Source organism: Anolis sagrei, chromosome 1 (genome assembly GCF_037176765.1).
Source record: "Anolis sagrei isolate rAnoSag1 chromosome 1, rAnoSag1.mat, whole genome shotgun sequence".
Classification (NCBI taxonomy): Eukaryota; Metazoa; Chordata; class Lepidosauria; order Squamata; family Dactyloidae; genus Anolis; species Anolis sagrei.
Genome location: NC_090021.1, coordinates 135,827,694 through 135,854,123, shown reverse-complemented (window position 1 = coordinate 135,854,123; position 26,430 = coordinate 135,827,694). Strand labels below are relative to the sequence as shown.

Genomic DNA, 26,430 nt, shown 5'->3' with positions numbered 1-26,430 from the left:
GTGTGTATGAGGGAAACAGAGGAAAGAAAGGAACCCCCAAAAAGCTTTGCCATGGAGACATTGTGAGGCAGGCTATCTCAAGGCTGTAGAAAATGAAAACCAAGCCAACCTAGTAGGCAAACCTTCCAGAATAAAGACCTGAAAGTGAGTCAGACTCAAAAGTTTTTCCTCTGTTTCTGTTGCCATGGCATCCTGGGAGTTGTAGTTTCGCAAGCCTTCTCTACCGAGCTACAACTCCCAGGGCAGCCTTCAGCCGGGGCAATCCAAGGGCTGTCAAACCTGTCACGTCTAAAGAGTAGATGAGGCGTCGTCATAATCATCACGCAGCCTGACGCAAACTCCAGACAACAGGAAGCCCCGCCCCCTTTGTCGCCGTCACCCGATATCTCATGTCTGAGTAATGTGGGTTCGCAGGCCGCCTCGCGATTGGCTCCCTCGCGTGCCTATCCGTTGTTGTCCCGCCCTGACGCTGGGCTTCCCGTCTCTTGATTGGCCATAGCTTTCCGAGCGGCCGTTGCTCATCGTTCCTTTCCTTTCGGCGTCAGGTCTGTGGCGAGAGAGAGAGAGAGAGAGAGAGGAGGGCAGGAGAGGCGCCATTGCCGCCACGATGACGTTCAAGCGGAGCCGGAGCCGCTTCTACAGCACTCGCTGCTGCGTTTGTTGCCACGTCCGCACCGGGACTATCATCCTGGGCACCTGGTATATGGTAAGAGCGCTGGGCTCCGAAAAGAAGGCGTTGAGGGCGGGGGGCGGGGAGAGGAGGCGAAGGGGTGCTCTTGTGTCGACTGCGCATGCGCGGCGGAATTCGGGTTCGGTTGGGAGGGGGAGGCTGGGGTGAAGTTCCAGCTGATCTTTCTCAGTGCGCATGCGCCCAAGCCTTCACCTTATTGCGGCATTGTTGCCCAAGGAAGATTTTTTTTTTTACAAACGCAGAACTTGGGGGGAAATTTATTTGTTTTGAAAGGCTACATGCCTCAGTTTAGATTGAGTATTTTGGGACCATATTTTAGATTTTTTTTGTTGCATTTTGATGTATACTATATAATAATAATAATGATAATAATAATAACCTGCAAAGATAGTGGAAAATGAGCACGCCAAAAATACTGTGGGACTTTCGATTCCAGACTGACAAAGTATTGGAACACAATACATCAGACATCACGATTGTGGAAAAGAAAGAAGTTTGGATTATTGATGTCGCCATACCAGGTGTCAGCTGCATTGAGGAAAAACAACAGGAAAAACTCAGCCGTTATCAGGACCTCAAAATCGAACTGCAAAGGCTCTGGCATAAACCAGTACAGGTGGTCCCAGTGGTCATCGGCACACTGGGTGCCATGCCAAAAGATCTCAGCCGTCATTTGGAAACAATAAACACGGACAAAATCATGATTGGTCAACTGAAAAAAGCCATTTTACTTGATCTGAATGCATCATTTGAAAATACATCACACAGTCCTAGAGGCTTGGGAAGTGTTCAACTTGTGATTTTGTGATACAAAATCCAGCATATATGTCTCATTAGCTGTGATATACAGTGGTTTTGTGTCAGTATAATAATAATATTAACAAATAATAATAACAGATAGTAACAAAATCACGATCTGTCAACTTCAAAAGGCCACCTTACTTGGATCTGTGCACATCATTCGAAAATACATCACACAGTCCTAAATGCATGGGAAGTGTTCAGCTTGTGATTTTGTGATACAAAATCCAGCATATAGATCTCATTTGCTATGACATACTGTGTTTTTGTGTCAGTAAAATAATAATAATTTTATTTCTTACCCAGTTCTCCTCATGGCTCGATGCGGGTTACAAAACAAAGTGTTAACAAGCACAGCAAAAACACTACAAATACACACACTTAAACGTACCTCCGTAAAAGTTTCACACGAAAACGTATCTATAAAATACACAAAGCAAAGATCAAACAAAGAACACTTAAAATTCATTTATTTATTTATTTATTTGATGCACTTATTAACCGCCATTCTCAGCCCATAAGGGCGACTCATGGCGGTGTACAAATACATATAGGAGACACTTTACAAAAAAGCCAGTTACAACCACATATAGACTATACAACAATTACAGACAACACTAAAAATCCGCTTCGTCTCTTAAATAGAATCATAACCAGTCTCATATTCCTTGTTCCAATCCGATCTTCTTTACCTCATTGTTATAGCTCTCAATTAAATGCTCTCTCGAACAGCCAGGTCTTAAGGCTTTTTCGAAAGGACAAGAGGGAGGGCGCCTGTCTGATGTCTGTGGGGAGAGTGTTCCACAGCCGGGGGGCCACCACCGAGAAGGCCCTCTCCCTCGTTCCCGCCAGCCGTGCCTGTGAGGCAGGCGGGATCGAGAGAAGGGCCTCCCCAGACGATCTCAAGGTCCTCGTGGGCTCGTAGGCCAAGATGCGGTCCGAAAGGTATTTTGGGCCGGAACCGTTTAGGGCTTTGTAGGCCAAGACCAGCACCTTGAATTGGGTCCGGTAGCAGATCGGCAGCCAGTGGAGTTGGGACAACAAGGGCGTTGTGTGCTCCCTGCTACCCGCTCCAGTTAGTAACATGGCTGCCGCGCGCTGAACCAGCTGAAGCTTCCAGGCCGTCTTCAAGGGCAGCCCCACGTAGAGAGCGTTGCAGTAATCAAGGCGGGATGTGACCAGAGCGTGTACCACCGTGGCCAAGTTCATGTTTAAAGATTTTCATATTTTGGCACCATAAGTATTTTAGATTTTTTGTTGCATTTTGATGTATTTTATATAATAATAATAATAATAATAATAATAATTTTATTTCTTATCCGGCTCTCCTCATGGCTTGAGACGGGTTACAGAACAATTAAAATACAGAAGCACAGCAAAAACACTACAAATCCACACACTAAAACGTACCTCCATAAAAGTTACACATCAAAAAGTATCTCTGCAAAATACAAATTGAAACACACAAAACAAAGATCAAACCAAGGACACTTAAAATTCATGTTTAAAGATTGTCTGGGTAGGCCTGCTGGAAGACATAGGTCTTTACGAGGTTTTTAAATATATATTTGCAAAGATGGGATACTGAAAAAATGTCAATGATGAGATATCTTGGAGATGAGACCCAAGTCTAGAAACAAAATTAATTTGTATTTATGTACTCCTAATACAGACAACATAGTTTAACAGCATTGTGCTCAAGACAAAGGAGGGAACCAACATTGAACCAACGGAAAGCAAACGTTTGGCTGGCTCAGCCACCTACTTGGATTATTTTGGAAGTTTTTGGATTTCTAGATAAGATGGATTCCTTACCTGCTATGCTCAGTAGACAATATGGTTAAGGGATTTTCAGAGGATGGGACTCTGGGAATTATCCATAAAAAGGAGGAAGTTCTGAAACTTAAGGTGCCCTAGGATGCATCTACACAGTAGAATTAATGCAGTCTGACTCCATTTTAATTGCCATGTCTCAATGCAATAGAATCCTGGAGTTTGTTGTTTGATGAAACATCAGCCCACTTTGGTGGAGGAGACTGAAATGTTTCGTTCATTGCAATTGGATCGTGGAAATTGCAGTTTTCCAAAGTCTTCAGCCTGCTCTGCCAGAGTGCTGGTACCTCATCAAACTAGAAATACCTGGATTCCATAGCATTGTTACTCTACGTAACAAAACTTGAAACGTTTTCTGTTTCCAGTTTGAAAGTGTTATTTCCTGTTTAATTGTGTGGTACTTATTTTGAAAGTAGTTGTCATACTCTAGAAACTTAGTTTTTGCAGCTGCCTCAAATTGTTAAATTGGCTGAGACCCTATGAGATATTTACTGTATTGAAAATATGCAGCATGATGTCCAGCAAAAACCAAGTTTTTACAGTTTAATAAACCCTTTCCATATTTTTATGATAGAACCAATTAGGAAATGACATTATTACCCAGGAACAAAAATCATGTTACATAGTGTAATTAAAGTGGTGTCAAACTGCATTAATTCCACAGCCCATTGTCACCCCCAGTGTTTCATGAAGGGAACCAAGTGGTTTTCTATTTATGTTGGATTTCTCCATAGCACAACTGATTCAATGTTTTCCCACCATTTGGAGTATGATCTACTGGGTTCTATGTGGCTCTATCCCAATTACATAGGAGTGGCGGGCATAAACTGGCAAACCACTCACAGAGTTTTAAGGAGGAGAAGAGAAGAAAGACTCTAGATGGTAGCAAGTAGGCCGAGTGTGTCAGGGTAAACAGGAGTGCTTAACCTGCCACACCTCACTTCATTTTGCAAACTACATGAAATAAAATTGACTCAGAATTCCATGCATTCACCCTCTTTTTGGCCACGTGGACTACCTTTCTTGTTCCTATTGCTTTTATCACAGTTGTTTCTTCCTGCCAACACCTTGGAGATGAGAAACTAAACTGGCAGAGGCACTCTCTTTGACCCAGAGCTTTGGAAAAGTTACTTTTGCACTACAGACCCTTGCCACTTCATCCGGTCTAGTGATTTTTTCCTTCTGGTGACTAATGAGTCACCTCTAGAAAGCACAGAGATGAAGTGAATGCAGTTGCTGGATCCCCATCTGCTGCTTGTCAGCTGGCTCTTGAATAGGAAGGTTCATTATAGCTGTTGATAGACTTGTTCTCTATGAATCTGCTTAATCCTCGTTTTATGCTTGACTTTCAGAGGCTTATGGCTGTATTATATAAGGCTTTTGATAGGAAGCTGGTAACATAAAATAGCATGATTTACACTGTTCTAGAATGTAATATGGCAGCAAATGACAGAATTGAGAAAGGAGACTTCCTAGAATCCTGATTTCAAGAGAAGCTGAATCACATTTTATCCATATGATGTTATCTTATTACTGGGTAGAGAGATGTGTGTGTGTGTTTTAGTTTTACAAGTTATTTAGCTTCTCTGCCATAGATAACCAATGCCTCACCAAACTACAAATCCCAGAATTCTATAGCATTGTGCAGAAGTCTTGGGGTTTTTCTTTTAGGCTCAGTCTAAAAGTATTTTTCATGTCTATTTCATGTTGATAAGCAAATCTGAAGAGAGCCTGCTCTTCTAAAAATTCCTTATATCTAGGAAAAACTAAAAAGCTTTATGGTGCAAACTTTGGAAACACAATTCTCTTTGATTTGAAATACTTTCTCTTGGAATGAATGTAAATTACTTGTATTCAAGACACAGATATTAACTCAGCTACAGGATTAGATACAAGGGCTCAATAGCAACAGGTGGTGTGCTTGTGATCTTTTCTGGCAGGTGAACCGAAGATGGTAGCATTTTCAAGTTCTATGAACTAAAATAGATGTAGGGAAATAAGGAAGGAATTCCATCAGGCTTTTTTTTTTTAATCTATAAAACCAAAGAGTGAGACTCATTAGACAATTTGTCCTTCCAAAATGTCATACATGGAGCAGTAGTTTTTGCATAAAAGAAGCAGAAAATACTGTCCTTGGGAAGAAACACAGTTAAGCTCTAAGTTGAAGCTTTTGCAGTTTCCTATGGGCTATATGTTGTTATACTTTTAAGCAAGTGGCAGCTAGAGCAATTATGGGAAAAAAACAGGACAGTGCTCATTTTTGATACATTTTTGATAATTGCAAGATTTGGTTTTCATTTTTCTGCAGTGCATAACAATAACAATAGTTTAGAATTGTAATTGCTTTATATGGAACTATGTTACAATCATATGCTACTTCATCCCACTAGAGAATGAATCCACTTTAAATCTGGTTTCTTCCTCCTGCAGAATTGTGGGGTTTGTAGTTTAGTGGTGCTGTTAAAGGCTTCTCCCTAAACTTCAAACCTCAGAATTCTGCAGGAGGCAGCAAACAGTTTAAAGCAGATTCATTCTCTAGTGTGGTGAGGTATATGTACATGTATCTGGATTCAGTCCAGTTGAATCCAGTGGGTATTTGGGGTGTCCAATTCTAGGACATACCCTGGGTTTTTATATGTGATTTATCATAATTAAACTATGATTTGAACTTACATCACTGGTTTGTCAGAATTCTGTAATGTTTTGACTAGACATTCAGGGGACTTACTCTAGTAGGTTTTTTTTGTTTGTTTGCTTATTCAGTTTAAAATACTTTTCTAGCAAACTTTACGTAAAAAGTTCAATAGCCATCATTTTGAATTATATATAATAAAGCAGTAGAGATAACTACAGTTTGTAAGAAGTGTTTTAAAAGCTGGGTTTCTCTTCTCCAGGCAAGAGAATCCTTTTTTATCCAGTTTTGGCAATAGGGGTGAAGATAGATATTAAATCTATTGACCAGGAAGTGACTGAAGTCAAATACAAGATGGAATGTCTTTTAGTAGCTGTCCTTTGGCAGATTAAAAAAAGGGAAAAGTTCACTGGGTGCTTGGGCCAGAAATTATTACATAATGTATCTCTATTCATGAAGCATTTTTATTGTGTTTGTGTTGCAGATTAAAATAAACCTATTAAACTAAGCTAAAACAAATCCTCTAGAAGGAGAATGTTATGGTTCAGCTTATGAAAAAAAAAACCCTGATGTTTTTGCTAATGTTCAAAATCTGTCTCCTTTAGTTGTATGTTCTGTCAGCTTTGGGGTGATTAGTATTGAACCAAGCTAGTTTAAAACAAGTTATGCTTGTGTGTTTCTGTTGCCTAAAATGTTAATACATTACTTGATATTCTCAGGGAGATCCAAAGTTTGAAAAATATTGGAGATTATGACAAACTGATGTCTGCAGTCATCACTATACAAAGGAAAGGCCTGGATTGGAGTGGGGAAGAGATATGTAGCACATTATTAAAGGCTTTTCTCCCCATAAGCAGTCAATTTTCAGAGGTCTCTCAAAACAGAAAAATATAATCTGTACATCTTTTTTCTTGTGAGGAGATTGAGATGGGCAGAAAGGCCCATTGAAGGGCTAAACACACACACACACAAGCAGACTAGTTTAGGAGAATATGGTTCTTTGATTAATTTGCAGCCAAACTGTATAGACGAGGGACCTCATAGGGCCCTTCCAGACAGATCTTATATATAAGGATCTGGTCCCAGGTTTTCTGCTTTAAACTGGATTGTATGAGATTCCACTACCAGAAAATCTGGAATAAATAGAAAACCTGGGATCAGATCCTGGGGTATAAAGCCTGTCTGAAAGGGCCCCTAGAACACAGCTAGCATTTTGAATTGTCCCCTGAAACTCGTTGGCAGTTATTAATATTATTGCAACAGAGGAGCTTACCATATAAACTGTATATACTCATGTATATGTTGACCTCATGTATAAGTTTAAACCAAATATAGGGGCCAAAATTATGGATTTTGCTATGACCTGTAGATACGTCTAGGGTAATTTCACAAAGAGGGGAAGTTCCAGCACAACTTCAAGATGCCAGCCACCCTTGTCTGCTGCCACCATTTTCCTGCGTAGACATTTGAAAAGGTCAGAAGCAGTGCCACACAAAGACTGTCAAAAGAGTCAATGTTTCTTTTAGGTTCTCTAAAAACTCATAGAAGGGTGTGGATCCTTTCTTTTTTGGTTAAGAGTTAAGACATGATACTTGAGCTGTAAGTAAATCAACCTAGAGTTTTTAGCTAAAATTTCTAAACATATCTAGACTAATCTAGAAATACACAGTGATCCCTGTAACCAGGCTTTGTTAAGAGCCTTGCTGCAGAAATCTGGACCAGCTATTATTTTTAAACACCTCAAAGGCAGTTCCATGTGGCATAAGTTGCAGTAATCCAGCTTGAATTTAATGAAGACATTTGTCACTGTAGTCCGATATAGTATCTCAAAGAATGGGCACAGTTGCTGTACAAACCATAACTGCACAAATGCAAGGGAAACATGATCTATCACGCTCTAAATATTCTCCTTGTTTTCCTATAATGAAAACTATTACTGATACAGGCATGTTTCAGTTAACAGAGTGTCTGACAAGTCCTTTTTCAAAGTTTTTAAAATCAGTGTTGTTACTTGAAGGAGGACTGGGGAGAGAAAGACTGAATGCATTTATACTGGTGATCCTACAATAGCTGTGTGTACTTACACCTGCTTTCAGAACAACTTACTGAGCATATGGGAAGAGCAAACAGAAAGAAAAGGGAAAGGCCAATTAGCCTGCTTCACCAGTTCCTAGATAGATTTAAGATGAGAGAGGAGTTGATGGTGGAAGGTTATTCAGTACAATGGTTTACCTGTAGGCAAATAACTGAATGATTTCAGATGGATAAAAGGGATTGAAACAGTTAAATCAGAGTTTTCAACTTACTGTGTACAGGTGATGACAATAAAACTACATAAGTTGCTGTTAAACTATGAAATGCAGGAGGTTAAATGGGCTCAAAAATATGTACACAAATCCAATTGGAATAATGAAAGAAGGTATGAATGAAGAGTCTGAAGTTTATTTTGAGTAGTGATTTAAAGAAAATATTTTATAGGATTATGTACATATTATATTTGACACCAGGGATGTTAAGATGCATAAAGGGACTTAAGTAGTAGTAATAATAATAATAATAATAATAATAATAATAATAACAACAACAACACTTTATTTGTACCCCGCTACCATCACCTCAAGGGACTCGGTGCGGCTTACATGAGGCCGAGCCCAAATACAACAATACAAGCAATAATAACAACAATACAAGCAATTAAAATAAAAAAAACATATACAATAAAATATGCAACAATTAACAATAAGACAACACACAATTGAGGCCAAATGTAAAGTTAAAATTGGAAATGATGCCGGGACATGGGCGAAAAGGTAAAAATGGCGTTTGTGGAAAACGTACAAGCAGACCTAATATGTAAAGTGCTTTGGAGGACAAAGTGCTATGGGATCATTATTCTGGGAAGGCACACTGGAACAAACTCCTCCTAAAGACTGCCAGAGTTCACACACACACAACCAATTAGAAGTGCTTCTGGTCATTTTTGGATCATATTTAGAGTCAGTTTTGAACCAAGAATCTTATCATGAGGCAGATGCAGGAGTGCAAATTGATTCCCACCATAGTTTGCCCTTCCATTCTTTCAGTTAGGTGAACAGAACTCGTGTGTGATTAAATAAATGCAAATGTTTTGTTAGCAAGGTTTGAGGAAAGCTTTTCTAACAGCTCAATTTCCAGAAATTTCAAGTGGCTGGAGTACTGTCCTTTCCCCAATGAATGTACATTGGGTTCTTTCGGGGAGATACAAGTGGCTGAAATAGTTCTTTTTCATAACCTTACTGCTTGTCTCCCTAAGGATTTATTTATTATTTATTATTTATTTATTTATTGCATTTATTGACCGCCCCTCTCAGCCCGGAGGCGACTCGGGGCGGTGAACAACAACAAAAAGACAGTGTACAGCGGGTCTAGACATACAAACCAGACAAATACAACACAACATATACTTATCCTAAAAATCCGCTTCGTCAAGTCCTGGGGTCATAGCCAAAATTCGTAGTCCTAAATCATTCCAGTGTCAATTAACTATACTCAGTTGAAGGCCTGCTCAAAGAGCCATGTTTTTAGGCCCCTACGGAAGGCCATCAAGGAGGGCGCCTGTCTAACTTCAACAGGGAGAGTGTTCCACAGCCGGGGGGCCACCACCGAGAAGGCCCGCTCTCTCGTCCCCGCCAGACGTGCCTGTGAGGCGGGCGGGACCGAGAGAAGGGCCTCCCCGGATGATCTCAAGGCCCTCGTGGGCTCGTAGGCCGAGATGCGGTCTGCAAGGTATTTTGGGCCGGAACCGTTTAGGGCTTTGTAGGATAGCACCAGCACCTTAAATTGGGCCCGGTAGCAGATCGGCAGCCAGTGGAGTTGGGACAGCAGGGGCGTTGTATGCTCTCTGCGTCCAGCTCCCGTTAACAACATGGCTGCCGCGCGCTGGACTAGCTGGAGCTTCCGGGCCGTCTTCAAGGGCAGCCCCACGTAGAGAGCGTTGCAGTAGTCAAGGCGGGATGTGACCAAAGCGTGTACCACCGTGGCCAAGTCAGACTTCCCAAGATACGGGCGCAGCTGGCGCACGAGCCTGAGCTGTGCAAATGCTCCCCTGGTCACCGCTGAAACCTGGGGCTCCAGGCTCAGCGATGAATCCAGGGTCACACCCAAGCTGCGAACCTGCGCCTTCAAGGGGAGTGCGACCCCGTCCAGCACAGGCTGTAACCCTATACCCTGTTCGGCCCTGCGACTGACCAGGAGTACCTCTGTCTTGTCTGGATTTAATTTCAGTTTGTTCGCCCTCATCCAGACCATTACAGCGGCCAGGCACCGGTTCAGGACTTCGACGGCCTCCTTAGTAGCAGGTGGGAAGGAGTGACAGAGTTGGACGTCATCTGCGTACAGGTGACACCGCACCCCGAAACTCCGGATGATCTCACCCAGCGGCTTCATGTAGATGTTAAACAGCAAGGGGGACAAGATGGAACCCTGCGGAACGCCACAGGTCAACGGCTGCGGTGTTGAGCAGGAGTCCCCCAATAACACCTTCTGAGTACGACCCTCCAGGAATGACCGGAGCCACTGCAGAGCAGTGCCCCCAAGGCCCATCCCTGCAAGGCGCCCCAGAAGAATACCGTGGTCGACGGTATCGAAGGCCGCTGAGAGGTCCAGGAGCACCAACAGGGACACACTCCCCCTGTCTAGCTCCCGGCGCAGATCATCCACTAAGGCGACCAAGACCGTCTCGGTACCATGTCCCGGTCTGAAACCAGACTGTGCCGGATCCAGATAATCCGTGTCTCCCAAGAATACCTGGAGTTGTGAGGCCACCACGCTTTCCATGACTTTGCCCAAAAAGGGGAGATTGGAAACAGGCCGAAAGTTGTCCAATTTAGTGGGGTCAAGTGATGGTTTCTTCAACAGCGGCTTTATAATAGCCTGTTTTAGGCTCGCTGGAATCTTGCCCTCCCGATTTCATATGAACTTGATCTGTTGGATTGTCAGAGCCCTTCTTATAATAGCCTGTTTTAGGCTCGCTGGAATCTTGCCCTCCTGATTTCATATGAACTTGATCTGTTGGATTGTCAGAGCCCTTCTTATGTTCACTCTTGGCCTGAGTTTGGCCTCTAGAAAATAACACTTGCACGTTGTGTGTTGGCACTGGGCTGGGAAGGCTGAATATTCAAACAGCATTAAGCACTCCATTTGAAACTACAGTACAGCCCCTATATCTGTGGGCCAGTTAGTGAAGTCTCATTTCTACATATCTGATAAAGTAAATCCACTATAGGCATTTTCTAGGTCCTCTAGTATGACTTTTTAGTGTTCTTGGGTTGGAAATCCTCCATTTCAATAGGGTTTCCTGTTATTTGTGGTTCTTCCTATCTACACAAAATCTTTGAAAGTACCCACCACAGATACAGGCGTTGTACTATACTTAGAGCAAACGCTTATGAGGAACCCCAAACATGGTGAAATTGATTTCTATAGATTGAGCATCCCTTTTCTGGAATTCCAAAATCAGAAATACTCCAAAATCCAAGAAAGAGTGACATCTTTACTTTCTGCTGGTGCATAACAATGTATAAAATTACCTTTTGGGTATGTGTATGAGATGTATATGCCACATAAATGAATCTCCTGTTTAGACTGGGGTTTCATTTGCAACATATCTCATTATGAAAATACAGGCATTCCAAAATCTGAACAAATTTGAAAAAAATAATCAAAATACATCTGATCCCAAGCATTTTGGATAACCTGTCATTTCTTGACTTAATACTTCTACAATGGTAGGTTGTACATCAGAATATATTTTGGAGTAGGGCCCAACTTTGTGGACTATTATTTTTCTTTAAAAAAAACAACAACCAAAAACCTCTGTGGAATTTCGTAAATGTTGGCAGAGCCCAATGAAAATATGTCAAAAGCAAAAGAAGATCAGGTCATATTTGTGGATTTGATACGGTCAGACTGTTGGAAGTTGAAAGGTCACTGGATTTGTTCCATTAACTATGTTGCAGTACAGACATCACTGGGATTCATTTGTCCCAGATTTCTTCTGCTTGTCCTGGCTCCTCCTATTCCTGTCCTTCACAAATAGACCAAGCAAAACTTTTGTGGGATTGTTACCATATTCTTTATACCCTCAAAGAGCTGGAAGAGATGGCTGCAATAAAATTCCAGTATCTCCTTCTATTTGGTGTACAAGGTGCTATATCAGAGCTGCACATCACCCCTTTTCTGTGTCTCAGAATGATTTCTGTTGAGACCTATTGCCGTGTCCCTTTAAAAAGGCAACCATGAAATCCCATCTGTATCCAATTGGACACTATGAGGCAAAGAGATAAAATAAAACAGATTTATTTGAACAAATCTCTCTGTGGGGTAGGCAAGGAAAAGGAAGTGCCACATTCCTAAGGCGCAACTCAGGGGTTCTATAGTCAAAGGTTTTAAACATGCGCACACAAACTATTTCATTCACACTTCACTTTCCCCTTTGTTATCTTTTGGTGCATCCTTATCTACAATTTACAACAGCAATTGACAGCAACAATTTCTCCTCTTCCTGGCTTGCAGGTCATCAGTCCTTTGAACTCTCTCATTTCAGTTGTCCTTCCCCTGTTGCTTTGACTAGAAAGTTTCTGTCTTTCTCTCAGTCCCCACTTCTTGTCTAAAACTTCATGGCTTAGTAATTTTCCATTTTTACTTTATTTCTCTTTGTTCCAGTCCTTTCAGTTCTTTCTCTAGAGAAAAATGATTTTGCTGTCTGCTAGGGTCATAGATGAACTGCTAACTGAATTTCTCTACCAGTGTTACTTTTGAGCTGGTTCTAAGATAAACAGGTGCTTAGCTGTAAAAACAGATCACATACAGATCACATGTTGCCCTCAGTTGCAAGCACAGGTGCTTAGCTGGTTTCTAAAATCGTAGCACTTGAGATATGATTTTTATAAAGCAGGGCTGTTTTTGTGACCCTTGACTTCTGGATACTTATTGTAGGGAGTCACAGTGCAGGGCACTCCCTGGTAGATCTTGGGAACAGAAAATTCGTCCCCAGTTTTGTAGCGATTGCCCTTCAACTATATAGGTTACAGTCCTCAGAAGCAGTCTTGCTGAACATGTTGGAACTTGCTTTTGACAGGATTTGGTGGAATTTGTTTTTGTGTAAATATACCCAGGGTCACACTGGGAGACTAAAACATTTTACTGTGTGTATGGTAGTAGCATTATTTTCCGTAATTAAATGTTATCTTCTGATTGCACAACATTTATTTTTTGTTGCAGGTAGTGAATCTTCTAATGGGCATTTTGCTGACAGTTGAAGTGACTCATCCTAATACCGTGCCAACAGTTGATATTCAGTATGAAGTTATTGGTAACTACTACCCATCGGAGAGAGTGGCAGGTAGGTATTTAATTTTAGAGGGGAGAAGCAATCATTTTAGAATATTGTATTGAAGTGTATTTTATTCTGGGGTATTTTTCAGAAGTATCTTGCAGTACCAGCTTGTTGCATTTTAATCTGTGGGGTACATTGATCAGGTCAAATTTTTTTTAATGTACCTTATTAGCCAAGCCATATTTTGTGCCTGTTGCTGACTTCTCTCCTCAGGGGTACTCGGGGAAACAGTGACTTGCCTCAAAACAACAAACAAACAAAAATAAATTGGATATTTTCCTTCAGTGGAGAGTTATACTTGGGTTTCTGTTCTCTGAAATTTCTCTTAGAGGCAGGAATGTTTAAGTTAGGTTTGAAGTGCACTTTTAGCGTTGGAAGCAACCTATAATCCATTGCCTTTCTGCTTGGCAATAAAGTCAAACTGCCAATGTCTACTTGCAATTTAGCTTCCTTATTTTCTTCCTATTTCCACATTTTTATTGAAGTGTGTAGATTCCACTCAAGGGAGGCAAACTCAGGATTGTTGTGTAACTTCTCTTCCTCTCTTCATATATTTATTTATGTGGGTGCAACTGCTGGTGTAGCATACTATTCTGTGCAAATGTAGCCTTCACCCCAGTTGGTACATTCCATTGAGTGCATTTGTTGGCTGTAAGAGCAAGGTGGGACTGGTACTGTGTTACAGCCCAGAAGATATTTTGAAGTGGCACTTCATAAGTGAGATTTTATGATCAACTGATACAGAGGAATACCATTTGTCACTCTTTATTGAGAAGCATTCTTTTCATCCCAAGTCCTGGCAAGATCCTTCTTCACAACGGTGGGAAGTAGTCCTAGAAGGAGAATAAACTCTTTTTCCTTTCAGATAGAGAAAAGGGAGAGTCTCCACTACTCTGATTTGTACTGAAAGGCTATAAGTTCACCACAAACTTAAGGCATGAAGAGCAAAATTCTCCTATAGAGTGTGAACCAGAGGACCAGGTCATAGTCCAGGAGATACCCTACTTATGCCTTACATAATGGGATATGGACATCTTGTCTTATTAGTCTATCTTCTGTATCTCATCTCGAGAAACAGTATTAACTGAGTTTCTGGAGATGATGAAGGAATGAGTCTGTCCATACCCTTCATCACTGATGAAAAGCCTCTAATCTGGAGTTCTTTATTAGATGTGATATTTATTTACTTTATGTATACCACACTTTTCTCCCCATGGGAACTCAAGCTGGCTAAGGCCATAGTTTTAAAAAGCGCAATACAAAAATAAGTAAATAAAACCAATTAAATAATACAGTGTGGATTAAGGTTAAAAATCGGATTAAAAACAGATTAGAGCAATGTGACTGATAAAAGTACTTCCCTAGTTTCAGGAGAGACTCTGCATGTTTAAAGTGCACACCTCTGTGGTATATGAAGTTGAAGGAGTCTAGGCTGCGGTGTAACAAGAGGATATAGAAAAAGTCATTTATATCTTGTCACATGGCCTAAAGAAAAACAAGTAGCCCCCTCCTCCCTAAAACATTTGCCATGTAAGCTTTTTATTTCCTTTTGGTGAGTACAGTTTATAAGTGTAAATGAATAAGGTTTAGATGGCTGTTAGGAATTGTGAGAGTTGAAGTGTGTGGTGGAGGCTCCTTCTTTGGAGGCTTTTAAACAGGCTGGATGGCCATTTATCGGAGGTGCTTTGAATGCAATATTCCTGCTTCTTGGCAGGGGGTTGGACTGGATGGCCCATGAGGTCTCTTCCAACTCTTTGATTCTATGATTCTGTGATTCATAACAGTAGCAAAATTACAGTTATGAAGTAGCTCTTATGATTCTATGAAGTCCAAAACATCTGGAGGGCCGAAGTTTGCCCATGACTGGTTTAGACTTTGAGAAGCTGAGTCTTTCCCTAATGCACTTTGGCTCCAGGTCACATGTAACCCACATTTCCAGCTCTTAGTTCCTCTAGGAGTGGCAGCTTATCTTTATCTGAAATAGCATGTTTTTCAAATGCAGGTGTTGATTTCTTGGCAATCTGTATGCCTTCCAGAGGATTGTGCTCCTAGACCTGCCATGGTTGCCCAGCCTCTCCCTAATAAAGGGGCATAGATTTGCCGATTCTTGAGATTGTAGTTCCAGAACTGTGTATTAACACTAAGCCTTAGCCATTAAGAGCCCTTTTATAGAATTTCAAGTTTCTGACCTAAAAACTGGAACTTGTACTACAACAGAATGTACTTTCTTGTGAACTTTATGCACCTTAGTTAACGTGGTTGCCCCTGGTTATTGTTGCCAATTGGATATACATCTTCCTGCCTACATTTGGACAGCAAATGTATTAGACCAAATGTACAGTCAAAGCAGAAATCGATTTGTTTAGCCTTTTCTTTGATACCTATTCATTTTGGAATATAGGGAATACACATACACATGACATTTTACTTAATTGTTGCTTTAGTCTCTTGGTTTCTGCAAGAATGCAGATGACCGAACAGAGCAGAACAGTTTGAGTCTCCTTTATCTGGGAATCAGATATTCCAAAACCTGAAACTTTTTGCTGCTAGCAGCCCACGTCTGCCTTTGGGGGTGGGGGCTAGTCACAAATCCAGCACACACTGAGTTTTTCCTCAAGGAACCTTGACAGGGGAAAGACAAGAGGGAAATAAAATACGTTTAAAAATGCTAATATAACTACTGCTGCCAAATTAGTAGAGGCATCCCTTGCTTTTTGATGACTCACTTTTTAAACATTCCACTGTTTCAACAGATTTAGATTTTTGATCACTCTTAACTCCTTTTTTATGCAGAACATTTTCACCTCTCAGTCAACTCAGTGCCATTTAGTGTTTTATCTTGCATTTACAAACTAAAAACTTACCAAAAAATCAATGTATTCTACTTTTCAACCAATTTCCTTTCCTAATAGTGGTCCAAAACTAGCCCATTGATACAGACAACTTCACAGATCTTAGCTGAGCTATTCTTTAGAATTACTAATAGGGGAGGAAAACATCTTGATCTCTGCTGTTTCTAGAGTACACTGTTGCTACAGGGTTCTTTGCATTTTTGGTGGTTTTCAGTCCATTTGGCGGTGGATTGGATTCAATATTTGGCAAATGCATATAACTAAGATCATCTTTTAATAGATCGTGTAGTTTTTTCCCCCTTAAAACTCTTTAACTGTTAATCTCTTTGATGTTTTTCCCCCACCAGAAAATGCATGTGTTCTCTTTGCCATCTCTCTCCTCATGTTCACAATCAGTGCTATGATGGTGTATGGAGCCATTGCTGTAAGTATGTTGATATATTTCTGGTTCTTGGTACTTTTTTTTTTCTTTTAAGTTAAACAAATTCTTTTTTTCTCCTGCATTTTTAGCATCGGGTTGGCTGGCTGATTCCATTCTTCTGTTACCAGCTTTTTGACTTTGTTCTCAGTTGTTTGGTGGCTATAAGTTCTCTGACATACCTTCCAAGAATAAAGGACTATCTGGATCAGCTAGTAAGTATTTTCCAGAACAATTCTAGCCATGAGTTGTGTGAGAGGATGTAATGTGTTAGATCAGCTAGTAAGTATTTTAGAAAACAATTCTAACCATGAGTTGTGTGAGAGGATGTAATGTTTTAGATCACGTGCCATTTGTAAGCCCAACCAGTTCACATGAGCCAGATTGCCAGTTTGGAAGCAACATCAATGGGATTTTTAACCAGGTGGAATTTATTTCTTCAGAATATTCTCCATTGACATGTATGTGGTTATTTCCTTTGGTCGTGCAATCCTGCAGTCCAGAGTTTATGTCATACTGAATGATATTGGGATATCTGGCAGATCTGCTTTTTCTAAAGGACTTTGAATAGTTTATTATTTTTGTTACATTTAATTTTCTGCAGAATCAAATTGAGATTCAGAAATGAAAGCAGAACAGTGGAATAATTTGCCTATATAGGAGACCTTTATGAATATGTTTTATTCCTTTGATAAGTACTAGAGGCTTTAAACATTTATTTTGTTTTCTAGCCAGAATTCCCATACAAAGATGACCTCCTTTCTCTTGATTCAAGCTGTCTTCTATTCACGGTTCTGGTGTTCTTTGTCTTTATCATCATCTTAAAGGTCAGTTTTTTGATAACCATATATTTTAATTTTACTAGGACCTCATTAATGTGTTCTTGTTAAGGTCCTTTTGTGAATAATAAAACAAAGGGTTTGTTTATTTTGACTAACAATTACTTATTTTTGCAGTGATTTCTGGCAGCTTTTCTTAAACCTGGATTTCTTTCATCCTTATGCTACCAGTTAGACATTTGATTATCACAGTATCATATTTTATTATTGAATTCACACAAAAATAGACAGTATCATCTGAAGAGATTTAAACAATGTCCATTTTTTTCAGCCATGTAGTGTTCTTGGTTTCAAGCTGGAAAAGCAGGATGGGCATATATTCACTTGATCCTGTCTGGTAGGGACCAAGCACTGGGTCATGAAAGGTAGATTGGAAGGACTAGAAACAAATATCCATAGACATTTCAGTGTAAAACAGCCAGACACATCATTTGGGAATGCCCAGGGCCAAAGTAGCATGCAGACAAAGAAACAGTGTTAGATCTCTTAGAACTGCTATTTAAAGAAAACGTTCATCACCACAGATTCTGTGAAACAAACAGAGTGGCTTAATGAGAAATAAGAAGAATCTCTACCAAAGTCAGAGTGAGCTGAGGGGATACATTGGCAGCTTGAAGTGTGGAAAATTGTATTTGTGCCACTTTTCTCACAAAATTGAATCCATGATGGCTCACAGAGCTAAAAGAAAATTAGGTAAAAGCCTATCAATAAAAATTAAAACTCAACTGAGATAACAATACTTAAAACCATCAGATTATCTTTCTCCCCCTCTATTTTCATATATATATATAGAGAGAGAGAACACATTCAAAGCATCCATTTTTAGAGTACTGATACTTCAGAAGAATTATGAGCCTGAAGAGATGTGCTCTCACAAGCACTTGAGGTTTATGATGTCGGAAGAGGGGCAATCCATGGTATTTCCAATGCACTGGGCCTTTTGGATGTGTGCTTGTGCTAACTGATATAGAGGGATGGGTCTAACTACTGAAGAACACATGGTTAAGTTGGAGCTGAATTGCAGTTCCATCAGTATACATCAATTAAACCAAGAATTTATGGAATAAAACTGAAGTGATGCTGTGATGCTAAGGCAGGGAGGGAGGTATTTACCTATGAGCCTGAACTTGTAGTGCAAGAAACCTCTTGCACTACAAGTAGTCTAGCATGGTCGGATACAGCAGGGTGGCAATAGCAGCTGAACCTTATTTCCACAGTTGAAAAATGTTGGTGAGAGACCATTTTCTTAATTCACTGGTTTACAGTTGGCACAAGACTGGCTAAACAAAGACTTAAATACATTGGCTGTATTTGATAGAATAAATGCAGTAACACCCCCACACTGTTGCTCATGCAGTATGCTAATGGATAACAAAATGAGTCAACATTGCGCCACTGCAGAAATTTGCTTGCAAAGATCACCGCGGCATCTGATATGCTCTGATTATCTGTAGAGTGACTGGCACAAAAAGCAGTCCTTTGCTGGGCATCATTTTCCTTGATGAAGGACTGATTGTTTTGAGGGAAGAATTGTTGCAATAGTGTTGGGCCTTTCGTCAAATAAATAAAAGTGACTGCTTTCTTTCAAGACATGTATAACGCAACAAGTTTTTTAAAAAATTCAATTGGAAAAATAATAATGATGTTTGGGGCACAAGAATACTGTTGATTAATTATTAGTCTTGTGCATTTGTAGAGAATCAGTATCCTTTTCAGTTTGTTTCATTCATAAGGCACCATTTTTATTTTCGAGCACCTCTCCCAAAAATGGGTGCCCCATATCTACATGAATTAGCTTTTCTGTCCAAGGTCCAAAAAACCCGAATATCTTTCGCCCATTGGCGTTAAAGTGCCAGGGCCTACATCCAAGTGCTGAGTAAGAGGCGCTCAGTGCTTGGCTATAGGCTGAGCACCAAAAATCAGCTGACCAAACAGTTACCGTTCTCACTTACCTTTCGCTTCACCAATTTTTCCGAACTGAAGGGGGGGGGGTACTGTTTTGTGCTATCTGAATGAACGGTATGAAACAAAAACACGAAAGAAACAAATGAGACAAATGCTGGGCCCATGACTCTTTCTTATTTATTTTTGCAGAAGCCAAGCATATCTGCACATCAAAATATGTTAAGCCCCCTGCAAACAATTTTGTTCTGGATTCGAGTTTGTGTATTGTTGAATGACCTTCAATATTCATGTAGATATGGGGCATTTTTTTTGTCTGCTAAAATATGCTAGTATTCCCAGGGGCTCAGAAGAGTGTGATTCAGTACAGGTCATTTTTAATCAGTGTGTATGTGGTTTTATGAACCAAAAATACATAGATTTAGCAGAGATCAGTTAAATAATTATTTCCTTCCATTCACTATTCATTTACTTCTGCGCTTTTCTCTCTTGTGCGTTGACATACTTTCCAGCTAACTTGAAGGTAGTAAAATATATTCTGATATGCTAAAATCCTTCCTCTGTGACCACTTGACCTTGATGCTGTAGTTATAGCTTTCTTCCCTTGAAAGCAGTTATGTTGATTTGTACTAGAATAAATAATGTACTTAGCACCCTTCAAATAGATGCCAACTAAATGATGAGTCTTATATCTGTAGCTGCAGTTTATACACCTATTGCTGCTGACTGCTTTCAAATGATATTCTTCCCTTTCTTCTCTGCAGGCTTATCTAATTAACTGTGTATGGAACTGCTATAAATATATCTGCAACCGAAACATGCCTGAAATAGCAGTATACCCTGCATTTGAAGCACCTCCACAGGTAAAATCTTAAGATGAAAGTTATACTTGGGGTTTGGGGACCCGATTTCTGCCAGACAGTAACAAATGGTACAGCCATGGGATGTGTGGTTTCGCCCATATTAAGAGATTGTTGCCCCTTATCCTGTTCGTTTTGGAAAGGATTGGATTATACAGTTCATTCTCATTTGGTATCCCTGAATGTGCCGCTGAGAGATAGCCAGATCATAATCATAATCCACTCTGAGCTAGTGCTGCTGGGAGTGATCACTGCTGGCGGTTGAGCCCTTACTATATCAGAAGGGAAGTCTACCGTGATCTTGGCCTTCTACAAGATGGGTCAATGAGTTAGCAGCCTCATTTTCCTGAATTAAGCAATAATTTCCAGAAACAAGAGACACACACGTAAAGATTTGCTTGCAGTGGTTTCATGGCTTGCAAGCTTCCTCATTTTCATATTCTCCAAGAAAGAATTACTTGGTCTTAAAATATAAAGGCTGATAGCCTGGGCCCCTGCTTTTTTAAAATGCAAATGAAACTGGAGGCGGCAAAGATGCTCAGATAACTCTGTGAACCCAAGGCACAATTTCTTTTCAGCATTCAGAAGCAATGCAGCAAATGAAAACTATATCTTCTTCAGAGCTTTGCATTTCTCCAGAAGTCACAGAAGCTAAAATGCTGGTAATATTTTCCTGTCCTCAATGTAACTTAGTTAGTAGTAATACATAACCTCGTTATTACCCAATTTCAGCTTTGGTCTGTGCCTACCACTAAAGCAGTGCAGCCCCTGCTATAGAGAAACCTGCTGACACTGTGTAATATATATACAGGCAATCCCTGAGTTACAAACATCCAACTGACAAATGACTCATAGTTAAAAATTGGGGGGGGGGTGTATGTGTGTGTCAAGAGTGACTTGAGAAACTGCAAGTTGATTCCACTGTGAGAGAATTGGCCGTGTGCAAGGATGTTGTCCAGGGGACACCCAAATGTTTGATATTTTACCATCCTTGTGGGAGGCTTCTCTCATGTCCCCGCATGGGGAGCTGGAGCTGACAGAGGGAGCCCAACTCGCTCTCCCCGGATTCGAACCACTGACCTTTCAGTCATCAGTCCTGCCTGCTCAAGGGTTTAAACCATTGAGCCACCAGGGGCTAAAAAGAAACCCAAAAAAAGGGAGACAACAGGCAGCGAATCAGAAAAGGAAATTAACTCTGAAAGAGTTATCATGGGGAAAAGTTGTCTCCAATTCTTATTTCCACAACATGTCACATTTTTTGAAAACCAGTGACCACAGGGATAGAAATTGGATTAAAATCTTCTGAACAGGGGCACAGACAGCAAACCAAACACCACAGGGAGGTTAACCTTTCCCTATGCTATTCAGAGCATGCATGCATGCACATGTATGTATGTATATATGTATTTATATGGCTAGAGTTACACTTGAAAAATGTACCTTTTCCAATTTATAGACAAATTCAACTTAAAAATAAACCTACAGATCATATCTTGTTCGTAACTTGGGGACCGCCTGTATAGACAACATATTGTAGTAAAGAAATTGTTCCGAATTGATTATTAATTTATTTATTCAATGTTTTGGTTATTCAGTTCACCCAGATATTAAAATAGTCAAATGCTTTGATTTCAAAATTTGCTTCATTGGCGATATATTTCCTCACCTGCATTCAAAATGATTTTTGGAGGGATGTTTTTGCAATTCACATGATCATCACTTTAGATTTCTTGAAACAGCATTCGCAAATTGATTGCCATCCAAATGTTGACAAATTACTCCCATTGAGACTTACAATTGCCTTATTAGGAGTTGATTAGTCAAAAACGATCTTGTGGGATGGGGTGGGGGTAGAAATTTCATACTTATCTTAAATAAAACATGTAGGGGTTCATGCTTCTGCTTTTAAGATAGAGCAGTAACTTCTAATTGACTTTCTCCACATAGATGGTGTGTTAAAATGGTAAAGCAAGTGGAAATAAGGAGTTTATCCATGCTAGTTTTTTAAAAACTGTTAACACAGGGGAGTGGGAAGGAGCTCTTCAGAAAACATAAGATATATTGATTGGACCAGTGGTTCTCAACCTGTGGATTCCCAACTGTTTTGGCCTATAACTCCCAGTTAACCAGTTGTAAGGATTTCTGGGAGTTGAAGGCCAAAACATCTGGGGACCCACAGGTTGAGAACCATTGAATTAGACTATTGCTGTAGACATTTTGATATTTCATGCAGCTGAAGGCAGTTTACATCAGATTGAGATTTTACTATTTCACTAGGAAGCTTGTGTGAATGATTGTTTTACCAGATAAACACCCTTTTCCTCATTTCCCCCTTTACAGTATGTCCTGCCTACTTATGAAATGGCAGTGAAGATGCCAGAGAAAGAACCTCCCCCTCCTTACCTACCTGCCTGAAGATTCAAAACATGTTGAAACACCTCTACCAGCTTCATTTTTATACTGTGAGACTGCTTAAGTATTCAGGGCTTTAGGAGCAACACTATGGTTGAGAGGCATTTGATATAACCTTACTAAACAAAATCCATCTGGGAGTGATTTGATTTCTCCCCCACCCTTGTGGTAGTTTAATTTTATTGATTTCTTTAATCTTCCAAGCAATTGTTGCCTTCTGCAAGCACCTCTGTCTCTGTATATAATTTCATTCATATTTGTTGGTTCATTTATCTTGGGTGAGTGAAAATTAGTTGTTCACAGCATCATTTGTTTCACCAGTGTAAATCAATTCTGAAAGACAATCAAACAGGTGGCAAGACGACCACTTGCTTCTTTTTCTTATTTTCTTAAGAGTGGGGAAGGGAGTTCAAAATGTGGTATAGACTAACATATGTGTATTTACTTGGCACTTTCTTCTTAATCTTACCTTTCTTCTGTTTTTCCAATGCCTTGAAATGCTGTTTCCAGGAAACCTGAAGTTGGCACTACGGTTGGGAGTTTTTACCATACGCTGTGAATGCAGGAAAAGTGCTCACAGTAACTACATTTGTGACAGTTGCATGCTTCTAATTTGTATGTATTTCCATCTTTGTTTATAAATGATACTTAAATAAAACTTGTTTTAAAAAAAATTGCAAGCAGTAGTGGTTAGTGATTTTGAAATAAGTATCTACTCCCAAGCAGAAACTCTAATAGCCAGAAAACATATTATGAAAATTCATTATAAAGTCAATGTGTATATTTCCGTGAAGAAAGGATTTTATGATGGGTGTATGTGAATTTGCCACATTTTGTGACTGAGGTTTGTTAATGTTCATGTCGACATCAGAGCCAGGAGCAAATATAATAATAATGTATTAAGGATTCACCTGAGATTTCAGTAATTCATACTTTATTGACTTGAAGGCATGGGTTAGATTGGATTGTGATTGGATTGTATCTAGCCATAATAGACTGATTTCATTTTAAATCAGGCTTGCGATTGCCTTAGATTTCCCTTTGGACCAAAAGAGTGCAAAGTGATTTCGATAATCAGAAATGTGCTTAGAATTAAGACTACAGTGTGATGTCCCTTGGGATGGTATCCTGGGAGCCATATGTCAGGAACAGAGTGCAATTTCTTTGTCTCTGAGCTGAAGGGCTGAAACAACTTCATAGTTCTTGGATGAAACAACTTCCATGGAGGCTAGTAATGCTTAGCTCATGCTTTCCTCATGTCATAATTCTATCAAAAAGTACCAAGAGAAGCTTGGTTTCTAAATTGGAGTCCAGGATTCAGTACCTAAGGAAGCACCTAAAAAAGGGAGTTCATTCTTTTTTTTAACCTGGAAGGTTAATCGTGCATATATTTTTTTCCAGTAGAGTATATCTGGAATTCCAGTTTGGCAGTCTTTTCAGTTTCTAGGTGGGACTTGTTCAGCTCTCCAGATGACTGAAAGTGTCAGCGTTTCTTACTCTTCTATGTTCTTTCTGGAGCTACTGGAAGTTGTAGTGACATACTAGCATATGTAACTGGTATTGCCGGATGTCGGAAAGGATTCTGCCCATCTTCTTCCTTTCTTTCTCCAGCTCTGGGAAGGCCTACCTCACAATATCTCCATGGTAACATTCTGGCAACGGTGGGCAGATTCTTTGTGGCTCTTTCTTTCGTTTCTAATTTCCCTCATACACCTCTTTTCTTCTTCCCTTGCTTTCCCTCATACGCCTTACCCACTCCCTCCTTTCTCCTCCCTTCTTTCTCCGCCTTTCCTTCTCTCCCATCATACTTTTTCCCTTTCTCTTCCTCCCTTCCCTTTTTATTTTTTCTCCCCTCCTTCTCTTCCTTCTTTCTGTTCTTTCTTCTTTTTCCTTTCTTCCTCCTTTTCCCTTGTATACGTCATCTTTCTTTCTCAGTGACTGCTATAATTAATGCTCAAAAGATCATGGAATTCAGGTTATATTTAGTTCTCTGTTTGCATGAAGATGCAAGTAAAGAATTAAATGGAGCCCACCAACCTAAATAAGGTTTATTACAAAAAACAAGTAGCGCAAGGATAAGAATGTGAAGTATAATGAAACAAAGTGCTGTAAAAAAACAGGTTTAACAGTGAAGAAGGTAGTAGAGCAACTTACACCAGGGTCTCTTATTGGCACTGAGGGAACACCTTTGATCAAGGTGAACACATCTTAAGGTGGTTAGGCATCTGAAGCAGTTGCCAAAGCATGGTCCCCCTTGTGAACATGTGTGAGAGCTATTTGTTGAGTTTTGGCAATGAGATTGCAATAGCAACACAAAAAAACAATATGTGAATTCATTCTTAGCCCTAAAAGTTCAGACAAGATAACAACCTGATCCCATTCACTGTTAACCAGTTACTTAAAGACATATCAAATGTTGATGATAAAAGACATCGGAAAACTTGTAAAATAACTCGAGAAGATGTGGAAATATGCTCCATCTTTTCCCTTCACCACTAGGTCCCACATCAGAAAAGGATCTGGTGATCGTGATCCGCTGGTAATCAGGCCCTGATAACCTGACTAAGGGCAAAGGGGTATGCCGTTTTTATGCCCTCTGTTTTGGCGTGCCTTTGACAATTGCATGCTTTTTTGGAAATGAATAGATTCATAATGGTGGGGGATGTTTCGAAGAAGACAATACTATAGCAAGGGCTGCTGGATGGATTTGCACCAAATGAAAGCTGCTGCTCCACCTGCAATGAGGTCACATTGAGGACTATTATGAGGCATACTGATTTTCGTCCTGAAAATTCAGTCTCTGAGGGAGATATGCTCTGTGGGGTATGCTACACTTCCTTGCTTCAATGAAGTCAGTTATGAAGATGACAAATAGCCCTCTATGCTCAGTCTTCTTCAATAGCCGTTTGTTCTCTTGTGCCTATTACAGCTGCAGTAACAAAACTGAATTATATTTTCAGGAAGCTGCCAGATTTCAGCTCTGTTGATACCACTGACATGTACTTTTAGGCTCTGTGAACTTGGCATATCAAGATTTTGAATAGGAGTTTATATGAGGATGTTCTATGTAGACTAGCCAACACCTGGCCTTTTCCTTTCTGGCACTGTGTTGAGAACAACGTGTGCAAGTTTGTGACCATTCTCTACACAGTAATGCACTCAAAACTTGAATTACCTTTATTCAGGATGTATGAGAACTTGATGAAGCTATCCTTTTAAACCTTTCAGTTGGCTGGCTACTTTAGGCCAACTGCATATTAGATTTAGTTGAATGTACAATATATGCAAAGATATTTTAACTATTTTGTTTGTCCAGTTCTTTATTACTTATAATTTGATGTTCATCAGGAGTCATTTCCCCCTTCCAATCCTGTTTTTTTGTTTATTATGGACACTGCTTTGCTTTTGTGGTCTGTGTTCACTGCAGGTAATATCCTTGGTAAGTTGAATTTGGTTAGGGTAATTTATCATTATATGAAGTACAATTTCTGTACTGCATATTGTTAAGCTTATATTTCTTCTTGTGAGGTTATTTTCCTAACAGTGTGATTACTGAGAAGGTTTCTCAGAGCACTTGGTGTTTCAAATGAAGACACAGAGGATTGGGGAAATGGTGGAAACAACTGGTGACTTTCTCCACTGTCACTCTACTTGCTTTTAATGGTCAGGAGCTTCTTGAAAATCTTCTTTGAAAGGAAAAACAGTATGGGGAACTGTGGGGAATAAACTTTTGCTTCAAACCAAAGCAGCTAAAACACTCTGCCTATTGAGATCCCTTGGTTTTTACTTTTCCTGACTCCTTACCCAAGTTCTGG

The 26,430-nt window shown here is 40.0% G+C and overlaps 1 protein-coding gene across 2 annotated transcripts; it reads left to right on the top strand.

Annotated features, from left to right (window-relative positions):
- Nucleotides 1–484: 484 nt before the first annotated feature.
- Nucleotides 485–23,210, top strand: LAPTM4A (lysosomal protein transmembrane 4 alpha). Of its 2 annotated transcripts, XM_060787205.2 has the most exons (8): nt 485–706; nt 13,218–13,338; nt 16,532–16,608; nt 16,695–16,817; nt 17,334–17,429; nt 20,108–20,206; nt 20,782–20,865; nt 22,544–23,210. In XM_060787205.2, the coding sequence occupies exons 1-8, from the start codon at nt 608–610 to the stop codon at nt 22,616–22,618; spliced, it is 774 nt and encodes a 257-aa protein (XP_060643188.1). In that variant the 5' UTR covers nt 485–607; the 3' UTR covers nt 22,619–23,210. The 2 variants fall into 2 exon arrangements, with proteins under 2 accessions (XP_060643188.1, XP_060643197.1); XM_060787214.2 differs by lacking the exon at nt 20,782–20,865 and having other exon boundaries at nt 486–706.
- Nucleotides 23,211–26,430: the final 3,220 nt, after the last annotated feature.

Bases quoted from the DNA above. Each gene is read 5' to 3' on its own strand.
- LAPTM4A (XM_060787205.2), top strand. From the start codon at position 608: ATGACGTTCAAGCGGAGCCGGAGCCGCTTCTACAGCACTCGCTGCTGC. The intron at 16,609-16,694 runs GTAAGTATGTTG...CTGCATTTTTAG, and splicing joins TGGTGTATGGAGCCATTGCT to CATCGGGTTGGCTGGCTGAT. The intron at 20,207-20,781 runs GTAAAATCTTAA...ATTTCTTTTCAG, and splicing joins CATTTGAAGCACCTCCACAG to CATTCAGAAGCAATGCAGCA.